Here is a 10,980-nt window from a genome sequence, read left to right as displayed (position 1 = left end):
CACCCATTGTACTCTATGCTACTTTCTCCCCACCCCCACCCTCCTCTAGCTTATCTCTCCACGCTTCAGCCTCTCTGTCTTTATTCCTGATGAAGGGCTTTTGCCCGAAACGTCGATTTCGCTGATCGTTGGATGCTGCCTGAACTGCTGTGCTCTTCCAGCACCACTGATCCAGAATCTGGTTTCCAGCATCTGCAGTTATTGTTTTTACCTCACATTCCACCCTCACTATTGTCCCCAAACCCCAGGCTCAACCTGCTCAATTCCTCCTCACTAGTTGGGCCTTTACTCTCCGGAGCTGACCCAGTGATATCCTGTTACAGTCCTATTTTAATGTAAAATCATCCTTCCTTTAGTACGGGAATCACAGCAGTGCTGAGTGTTCAAAGGCCTGGCTTGTACTTTTGCAGTAACATTCCTACACTCTGCCTAGTTTTGTAGTAAACACCAGCGTGATTCTTTCCCATTCATTGCACTGCAAACTAACTCGATGCTTCATGTCCAGCCAAACGCTGGAGATCACAGCAGATCAGACAACATCCCTTGAGAGGGAGCAAGCTAATGTTTCGAGTCTAGCTAAGCGGGGTGGAGGGGACAGTATTTATGCAACACTTTGGAGAGGGGGTTGGGGTTGCGGGGAGGTAGTGGGTATAGTGTGCTGATGGAGAAAAGATATTGATAGTTCAGCTTAAGTGTTCGAAATGTGAGAATGGCAGAAATGATCTGGATGTGTCTCACAGACAGTCCCACTGGGGTGGGGAAAGGGGAGCACATGATAACAAGCTAAAAGAAAGGAAAGAAATGGTTCACAATTTGAGGGTGTTGAACTGAATGTTAAGTCCAGAAAGCTGTAAACTGCCTAGTCTGCAGATGAGATGTTGCTCCTCCAATACACGCTGTGATTCACTGGAACACTGCAACATGCCAAAGACAGGCACATGGGCACGCGAGCACGACTCTGTGTTAAAATGACCGGCGATGGGATGGTCGAGATCCTGCTTATGCCCCGACCGGAGGTGTTCCGCAAAGCCGTCACCAAGTCTGCATTTGGTTTCTCACTGGAACACTGCAGCATGCCAAAGCCAGACACCTTAAAATTGTGAACCATTTCTTCCCTTTGCTGTAGCTTGCTATTATACCTCCCCTCCCGCAAAACCCAGTTACTGTCCTTTCAAATCTGGCAGGAGACATTGTTCTGCCATTCCACATACTGATCACTTAATCTGAACTATCAAACTCTTTTCTTCACCAGCACCCGACACCCACTACCCCCCACAGCCGCATCCCCACCCCCCAAAATATTGCATAAATGCTATCCCTCCACACTTCACTGCAGCTCTGATGAAGAGTCATCTACACTCAAAATGTTAGCTTGCTCTCTCTCCACGGATGCTGTCTGTTCTGCTGTGATTTCCAGACTTGCCGTTTTCAGTACAGTTTCCAGTGTCTGCTGTAATTTGTTCTTACTTAAATTTTTTATGATCTGTTGAACAATGTCCAATAGTTGGATTCTTCCCATCATCTCCCTCATTGAAGACTGCAGACAGGAGACGAGAAGAGGAAATTTCCCACTGTTCACTGCTCAGGACTAGGAGGCAGGAGGCAGACTGGGACACAGGAACACCGGTCCGGCCATACTTGCCGTGGAGATGAAGAACGAACTGTCAATCTTCACTGCCAGAACAGGCAGGTGGATTCTGATTGCAGGGAACACAGCAGAGTTGGACTGTCTGCATGAACCCTTTCTCTTCTGGAAAGGGTATATGTCTGTCCAAATTTCTTACGTCTACATAAAACAAAGGTGCTGTGTGTTTGTGTATGGAGCTTCGAGCACAGGCAAATGCACTGCATTAAGAGCTGATCATCTTAACTTAGATTCCAGGCTAAGTCTCAGCACAGTCTGCATCATTCAGTAAGTGATTTCTAAATCACCCAATTATTTCTAATGGTGGATAGACTGTTGTGAGGATTACAAATGCAATACTGTTGCTCGGTGAGACACAGTGCCACAATCTGTTGAGCAGACTCAATGGGCTGTAGGACCTTTTTCTGAGCTGTACATCTCCATGAGTGAGCCCTTATGCAGCATGAGCTGGAGCAGGCTGATAACAGGGTTATGAATGTACATTGAGTTTTCCACCAAAGGGTGCAATGTATATGTTTCAATCTCCAACAGAATCCTTTATCTCTCCAGGGTCCAGCAATGATGCTGTAGGCCTGAAAGATCCCTTGAAGAATCTGGTCCTATTTATACTGTGGAATATCTAACAAATGTAATCCTGAGGTAAGCCACAATATCCAGACATATAAACCCCATTAAAGCCTCACATTAGTCATGCTTACCAAACAGGATGATATCTACTGAAGACACACAGGGGAGATGCCGGAGGACTGGAGGTTGGCTAATGTGGTGCCACTATTTAAGAAAGGTGGTAAGGACAAACTAGGGAACTATAGACCGGTGAGCCTGACGTCAGTGGTGGGCAAGTTGTTGGAGGAAATCCTGAGGGACAGGATGTACATGTATTTGGAAAGGCAAGGACTGATTAGGGATAGTCAACATGGCTTTGTGCATAGGAAATCATGTCTCACGAACGTGACTAGTCTTTTGAAGAAGTAACAAAGAGGATGAGGGGCAGAGCAGTAGACGTAATCTATATGGACTTCAGTAAGGCATTCAACAAGGTTCCTAACTAGCCATTTGGATACAGAACTGGCTTGAAGGTGGAAGACAGAGGGTAGTGGTGGAGGGTTGTTTTTCAGGCTGGAGGCCTGTGACCAGTGGAGTGCCACAAGGATCGGTGCTGGGTCCACTACTTTTCGTTATTTATATAAATGATCTGGACATGAGCACAAGAGGTATAGTTAGTAAGTTTGCCGATGACATCAAAATGGAGGTGTAGCAGACAGCGAAGTAGGTTACCTCAGAATACAATGGGATCTTGATCAGATGGGCCAATGGGCTGAGGAGTGGCAGATGGAGTTTAATTTAGATAAATGTGAGGTGCTACATTTTGCAAAGGCAAATCTTAGCAGGACTTATACACGTAACGGTAAGGTCCTCAGGAGTGTTGCTGAACAAAAAGACCTTGAAGTGCAGGTTCATAGCACCTTTAAACTGGAGTTGCAGGCAGGTAGGATAGTGAAGAAGGCGTTTGGTATGCTTTCCTTTATTGGTCAGAGTATTGAGTACAGGAGTTGCGAGGTCATGTTGCGGCTGTACAGGACATTAGTTCAGCCACTGTTGGAACATTGCGTGTAATTCTGGTTTCCTTCCTATCAGAAAGATGTTGTGAAACTTGAAAGGGTTCAGAAAAGATTTACAAGGATGTTGCCAGGGTTGGAGGATTTGAGCTACAGGGAGAGGTTGAACAGGCTGGGGCTGTTTTCCCTGAAGCGTCGGAGGCTGAGGGGTGACCTTATAGAGATTTACAAATCATGAGGGGCATGGATAGGATAAATAGACAATGTATTTTCCCTGGGGTTGGGGGGTCCCGAACTAGAGGGCATAGGTTTAGGGTGAGACGGGAAGATATAAAAGAGACCTAAGGGTAATGTTTTCACGCAGAGGGTGGTACGTGTATGGAATGAGCTGCCAGAGGAAGTGTTGGAGGCTGGTACAATTACAACATTTAAGAGGCATTTGGATGGGTATATGAATAGGAAGGGTTTGGAGGGATATGGGCCGGGTGCTGGCAGGTGGGACTAGATTGGGTTGGGATATCTGGTCGTCATGGACCGAAGGGTCTGTTTCCATGCTGTACATCTCTCTGACTCTAATGACACACTGTGCTCAATGGTTGTTCCACAGTTTCTAACAACAGGATCTGCCACTGCACATTGTGAACAGTCACCCTCAAGAGCAAGTTGATGGTTGGAATTTTGTCAAATTGGTAACCAGCCAGGAGGGTGTCTACAACAGGATTCATGTTTGTGCTTCACTGAGCTCACCTAAGTACAGGGTGCCCCACAACAGGTAAAGATGATGTCCTCCTTACAGCCCACTCTGTAACTAGCTCTGTTCAATGGCTGAACCCAATTGCAACCAATTCAAAATGGGATTTCCTCATACTCTGTGCGAGACTCTTTTACACTCACTAAAACTACACAAGACCTTGAGAGTGACCGGCTGTTCACGTGCTCCTTCAACATTGCCAATTCCTTTACTAACAAAGCTTCAGATAAGCCATTACAGGGCTCTCAGCAATGTGGGTTCTGCTGAGGTTTGGGGCAGAGTTGTGAGAGAAACCGAGTGAGGTGAGATTCTCATGAGACACCAGCAAGATGCCAATGAAGGGGGAATTAAAGCTTGTTAAACACCTTGTTAACACCACAACTCACCTTATTAATAGTCAGCTTCCTCTCTCACCACACAAGCTCGAGCTTAGGAAATGGAAGTCAGAGCAGACCTGGCTTCCTGCTTGCTCAGTACCACTCCTGTTGCACATTGGACACTAACTGGGCACACTGCAAGGGCACTAATGCACACCACCTCCAAGGACGTTTGAATCTGTCATACACCAGCCTCTATGAACCTTCATGGTGCATCTCCCAAACACTTACAGGATGCTCCTGCCCTTCAATTTTACATCTTGGGCTGCCCTGGTGGCTCTCACTGTAATGCTGCAGCAAGGACACTGTGCGCTCAGGGACATACTCCTAGCTGCACCCGGTTATGTGCCCAGGCTCCTCACTTCCTGTCAAAGGGCTCACTCACTCTGAGCCTATCTGGAGACTCACAGCATCACTGCCTCGTGCTGCCATTTTGCACATTGTCCCTTCAGCCAGACATACTAGCCTCACATTATTACTATCTTTCTGCGCTGTTTACCAGACACACAGCTAGAACGTTTGACATAGTTGTCAGGTAATGCAAGAGGGATCCCTGCGCAGTAAGGTAAAGGCAGCTTTTAATACCGGATCTGAACCTGCTTAAGATGGTCAGGATCAGGTTTCTCTCCTCATAACGGGTGAGGAACCGAACATAGGGCTGCCGACCATCCTTGGCTCTTTCTGCCCTATTTTGGGCTGTTACTCTCCTACAATGAAAGAGATGTGGGTACTAAGGGAGATGGAAGTGGGTGGCACAACTACTCTTGGTGCTGCAGGTGGGGAGGTGTCCCAAGTGAATGAGTAGGCAGCAAAGAGGGTTATTTCAGGGGGTAGTGGTGTCACAAGCTGGGGTACACAAGGATGAGTTGGAGAGACATTGCAGGCAATAGTGAGAATGGTAGACTGTGAGCCATGATTGGGGGTGTACATTACCAGATTAGAGTGTGATACATCAGACAGGAGATGGTGGCATTTATACTGTTGGGGTGGAGAAAGTCATTGACCTTTCTCCTACAGTGTTGGGCATCCCTCCAGATGGCTGTGACGGGTAAACTGACTAGGCCTCATGGTTAAAAACCCTCCAAAAAACTTGACATAACTGGTACTTAGCCAAAATAAAACCACATCTGATTCAGTCCACTGACGTTGGCATAACGTCACTGTATTGTGCCACCTATATCTGAAACTATCCTCATGGAACTCACAAACATAGCAACGCATACAACTGAGTTCAGTTCAGTGCCACATGTCCGCCCAAATAGATGGCAGTCATGGAAATATCCTCTTGACTCAGCTCTCACTAATATTTTCAATGGAAAGACCACTAACAGCCCATTCCTTCCGTACGTCTGATATGAGACTTCTGTGTTATTTGAATCTGAAGGATTTCAATGCTTGAAGGAATTTCTTTCCACAATTGATAATGAAGTCCAAACGAACTCCTGCCTCAACGTGTTAGCTGAGAAGTTACATAATGGATTCTCTCCACAATATATAGCAAGTCTACATTCACCAGTCAATGTGCACATTGGGATTCTCCCAGTCTTACCCACTACACGATCAATCTGATTGGTGATTATGGTCCTAGCTGTCTGCTCATTGTGGATGCTTGACACTGAGATGGGACATTTCCAAACGATCCTGCATTGTACCACATATTCTGATCTAATCATCACTCAATGTGAATTGTGCAAACTCAGGCATGGGTCTTTGCTCAACATTTCTAACCCTGACTAGATCTCTCTAAAAAAAAAAAGGGGAAAGTGTCTCAAAAATGTGACCAACAGCTGAAGTTACCTGTCTCACATTGCTGCTGCTATTATTTACTGCAATAAATCCATAAGTGGTTTTCTGCAACTAACAAGATGTTGCTGTTAAGCCAATTGGACAATTTCTCTTCTACACAAATGAGTAATGTGGTATGCGAGTTTCAGTGCTGGTGTGATGGTAGGTCTGTAGGCCACACTCCCTAGTGACTGGCAGAACCTGTTCATTTGCAGTGGACAGCACATCAATTGTGCTCAACCAGACCATGCTTGCAAATCTCAGAAAAGTCTACCCATCATTTGATGCAATGTGTAATTGGAAATCATTTACAGAATAATCTAGACTGTACTGAGACTTAGCATGAAGTCCATGTTAAGATGATCCGCCAAGATCACAGTGCCAGTGCCTGTGCTTGAAGCTCCATACACAAACACACAGTCCCTGGTTTTATGCAGACACAAGGAAATTGTGCAAGATGTTGTGCCCTTTCCAAAAGGAAAGGCTCATGGAGACAGCCCAACAACACTGCCACATCCCCTTGGCAACACACTGATCAATCAGAATCCACCTGTCTGCTCAGGCAATGAAGATCAACAGTTAACTCTTCTTGCTTCATCTTCATGTTCATGATGGCCTGACCAATCAGCACCCTGTTCCTATGCAGTACAGTGGTGTTCCTGAGATCCAGTCTGTCTTCTGCCTCCTGGTCATTGAACAACAGGAAGTTTCAGCTTTTTGTCTGCTTTCTGGAATGTTGATTGTCTGTTGCACCAAGCAATTATTCTCTCTCATTATACTCCATCCCCCAACTTGTTGCCCACTCACTGAAAGTATCATTCTGCCCCTGTAGCCATAGATTCATATAGCACAGAAATGACCCTTTGGTGCATTGAGTATGCACTGACATAACTACCATTAAAGGCGTGGCAATCCTAATTTCCTGCACTTGCCCCATATTCTTGAATGTTATGATATTTGAAATACTCATTCAAATATCTTTTAAAAGGTTGTTCGGTTTCTGGCCTCTACTACCTTCCCAGGCTGTGTATTCCAGATTCCCACCAGCTGCTGCGTAAAAAGAATTATTTTTCCAAATTCCCTCTGTATCTCTTGCCCCTTAGCCTAAAACTGTGACTGATTCCTCAATTGAGGGGAACAGCTGACCTCAATCACCCTGTCCTTGCCCCTCATAATCTTACACACCTCAATCATGTCCTCCAGTCTTCCCTGCTCGAAAGAAAACACTCCAAGTCTGTCTAGTCTCTCCTTATAACTCAATCTCTCCATCTTTGACAACATCCTGGTGAACCTCCTCTGTACCCCTGCAGTGCTATCACATCCTTCCTGTAGTGAGGTGACCAGAACAGTACTCCAGTTGTGACCTGACTAATGCTCAGTACAACTCCAACATTACCTCCTTGCTGTCCTGACTGGTGAAAGCAAATGTCCCACATGCCTTCTAAACTATCCTATTTCAGGGATCTTTGAATAATTACTCCAAGATCCCTTTGTTCCTCTAAGTTACCCAGTGTCCTGCGTTCATTAAATACTCCTTCATTTTGTTTCTGCTTCTATCACCTTGCACTTATCAGGGTTAAATACCATCTGCCACTAGTCTACCCATCTCACCAACCGCCATCTACATCGTCCTGTAACCATCTTCTTCGCTATTGATCACTCTCCCAATCTTCATGTTGTTTACAAATTTGCTTAATATTGCCCCCTCCCCGTTTTCATTGATATAACTTATGTATATAACAAACAATAAGGGTCTCAGTACTGATCGTTGTGGTCACTACTGGACATAGGCCTCCGGTCACCCAACCAACCTTTTACCATTACCCTCTGTGTCCCATTACTGCGCCAGTTTCTAATCCATCTCACCAAGTTTCCCTCAATTCCATATGCTTTAACCTTCTAGTCACTCTCTCTCCTCTTTCTACCTAATTTTATTCAAATATGTGGACCATTACACTCAGTCCCTTCTTACAAGTCATGAATATAAAAGGACAATATAAACTGGTCACAGCACGTCAGCCATTAATCTGTGTTTTGTCCATTAACCATTTGTGGGCGGCACGGTGGTACAGTGGTTAGCACTGCTGCTTCACAGTGCCGGAGACCCGGGTTCAATTCCCGCCTCAGGCGACTAACTGTGTGGAGTTTGCACGTTCTCCCCGTGTCTGCGTGGGTTTCCTCCGGGTGCTCCGGTTTCCTCCCACAGTCCAAAGATGTGCAGGTCAGGTGAATTGGCCATGCTAAATTGCCCGTAGTGTTAGGGAAGGGGTAATGTATGGGTGGGTTTCGCTTCGGCAGGTCGGTGTGGACTTGTTGGGCCGAAGGGCCTGTTTCCACACTGTAATGTAATGTAATCTAATCTAATCTAAAACCACACCATGATAAAGTATTATTTCCAACTCAACAAGCTTCTCTTAGGTAACACGCTCGGTGAATCCTTTTGAAAATCCAGATACAGAACATTTCCTGATTCTCCTTTACCCCAAGAGATACAAATTTTAAACCCTGGGGATTGTCGTGATTTCCCGTTCAGAAAGTCACACTGCCACCAGCCAATCACATTCTAATCGCCCTGCCCCCACAGATGGCCCTGTCATCCTCCCAGTGATACCCACCTTCCCACTCTCCTCCCTCATACATTGCTCTTGAATCCTTGGCCCGGCGCCCTTGGCCCGGGGCCTAGATCCTCAGCCTGCCCAATCACCTCCAGCTCCATTCCAGTTACTGACCTGTCGTAGCACTTGCCGTGAAGCAGAGACTTGGCGTAATCATCGAGGGACTTCACAGGATTCTCCTTCCTGAATCCCTGCTCGGTGTCATCCAGTGTTACAAAGAAAGCAGCTTTCTCGATGGTGTCCAACGACACTCTGTTCTTGCCCTGGCTGAAGAACGACCTCCGTGCTTTAGCCCAGGGGACCCTAGATCAGAAGAACATCATAACAGAATAAATAGATGCAGGAGTAGATGTCAGATGTAGGTTCTTTACTCAGAGAGTAGTAGGGGCGTGGAATGCATTGCCTGCATTGTAATAGACTCACCAACTTTAAAGGCATTTAAATGGTCATTGGATAAACATATGGATGAAAATGGAATAGATGGGCTTCAGATTGGTGCCATAGGTCAGCGCACCATCGAGGGCCGAAGAGCCTGTACTGTGCTGGAATGTTCTATGTTCTATCTGGCCCGTTGAGCCCACACTCTGCCATTTTGTAAGATCATAGCTGATCTTTTTGTGGACTCAGCTCCACTTACCTGCCCGCTCACCATAAACCTTAATTCCTTGACTGTTGAAAAAGAAAATCGACCTATCTTTGCCTTAAAAACATTCAATGAGGTAGCCTGGGCAGGGAACATGAAGAGAGAAACAGTTATCAGGTGAAACACATGAAGCCCAGAGAGTAGCAGCGAGGGTGCACTCTTCACAGCCAGAGTCAGCTTTACTGGCACTCTTGTCACACAAGCATTTGTTGCAAATATCGAACTGCCTCCTCGGGGCGCTATTACATGAAGCTGTGGGTAGATATGATGCTGTGGCACTGGATACTAACTCAGAAGCCACAGGTTCGAATCCCAATAACTGTTTAAATTCTGGGGGAGCTGCAAGGTCTCAGCCCCTGCTGGTCTCGGGAATGAAAAGGGCATGAATTCGCATTCAAAGTCTGTGGGATTGCTGGAGATCCTGGGTAATCCCGGACTCTCTCTCTCACTCACCTGTCTCCTGCAGTCAGAGCTGCCAGTTTCTCCTCCCCAGGCTGGGCTGGTGACTGGTCATCGAGGATTTTCTGCATCTGAGTTTGGATCTCACAGGGTTTGAGGAGCCTGCCGTTGTGATAGAGCCAGACCTTGTAGAATCGTCCCCGGTGGTAGACAGCTATGTGTTTGCTGTCCTTCAGGTGCTGCAGAGTGTCTAAGGGGCAACACAAGAGATGTCATGAGAGACAAGAGAGAGGGTGAAAGAGACAGACAGAGAGAGAGAGTGACGCACAAGGACAATGAGGAACCGCGAGTTTTACTAGAGATGGAAAGTCAAAGCAGCCACAGGGATGCTGGGGAATGAGCTCTGAGCTCTGGCTGCTGTGCTAGTGTTGAAACCAGCACCAGCAGAAACGGAGACACAGACACACACACACAAACTGTAGACACAGGCTGGTGTGGAGTGACAGAGGAGTGCAGGGTGGAATGGCGATATCCAGACACAAGAGACAAGGTGCAGTCCGGGCAAGTGGGAGAGCCTGCAGCTTTTGTTGGGCAACCTCTTCACGTCACCTTTGTTCAGCAGTCGTCATTTTAGTGGAACACAAATGACCCCGGGGCATGCCCTATCAAAATGGGATGGGAAGACTGGTTGGGAGGAGGGAGCTCCACAGCAGCTGGTTGGATACTGCAAGAATGTGCCCCCAGGGACCCCAGGTTCCCTTCAGGAGACAGTGAGAGGACACAGAGTGACCTCTCTCACTCTCTCACACACACACACTCTACACTGTCTCAAATTCTGGATTCTCCACACTATCTTACCACTGGATTTGTCACTGTTGCTCACACAGGAATCCTCTGTACTGTCTTACCACTGGATCCCTCACACTAACCCCCAGACTGGATCCCTCTGCACTGTGTCACCACTGGATCTCTCATGTCATTGCTCACACACACCAAGCTGCCCAGTTTATTTGTGTGAGCAGTTACCCCCGACCTTAACGTTTCTAACATGAAGCAATAGACAGCAAGTGGGAGGTGGGGATGTGGCCCGTGGGTGGGACGTGTTTTTGGGATGGGAGTGAGGGGATGAAGGTGGGAATGAGAGGGTAAAGATAAGGGGGTGAAGGAGGGAATTGAGGGTGAGGGAGGGGAGGGGAGGGGAGGGAG

General features: G+C 46.8%; 1 protein-coding gene across 2 annotated transcripts in view; it reads right to left on the bottom strand.

Annotated features, from left to right (window-relative positions):
* LOC122557989 (carnitine O-palmitoyltransferase 1, liver isoform-like) overlaps positions 1-10,980 on the bottom strand; it is a gene marked incomplete in the record, with an annotated part of 56,366 nt that overhangs the window by 12,295 nt on the left and 33,091 nt on the right. For both annotated transcript variants that reach the window (XM_043706290.1, XM_043706291.1), the window contains 2 exon segments: positions 8,847-9,035; positions 9,829-10,024. In XM_043706290.1, coding sequence (XP_043562225.1) covers positions 8,847-9,035; positions 9,829-10,024 — 385 coding nt within the window.

Source organism: Chiloscyllium plagiosum, chromosome 16, assembly GCF_004010195.1.
Source record: "Chiloscyllium plagiosum isolate BGI_BamShark_2017 chromosome 16, ASM401019v2, whole genome shotgun sequence".
NCBI classification, from domain to species: Eukaryota; Metazoa; Chordata; class Chondrichthyes; order Orectolobiformes; family Hemiscylliidae; genus Chiloscyllium; species Chiloscyllium plagiosum.
This window is presented reverse-complemented; position numbering and strand designations above follow the sequence as displayed.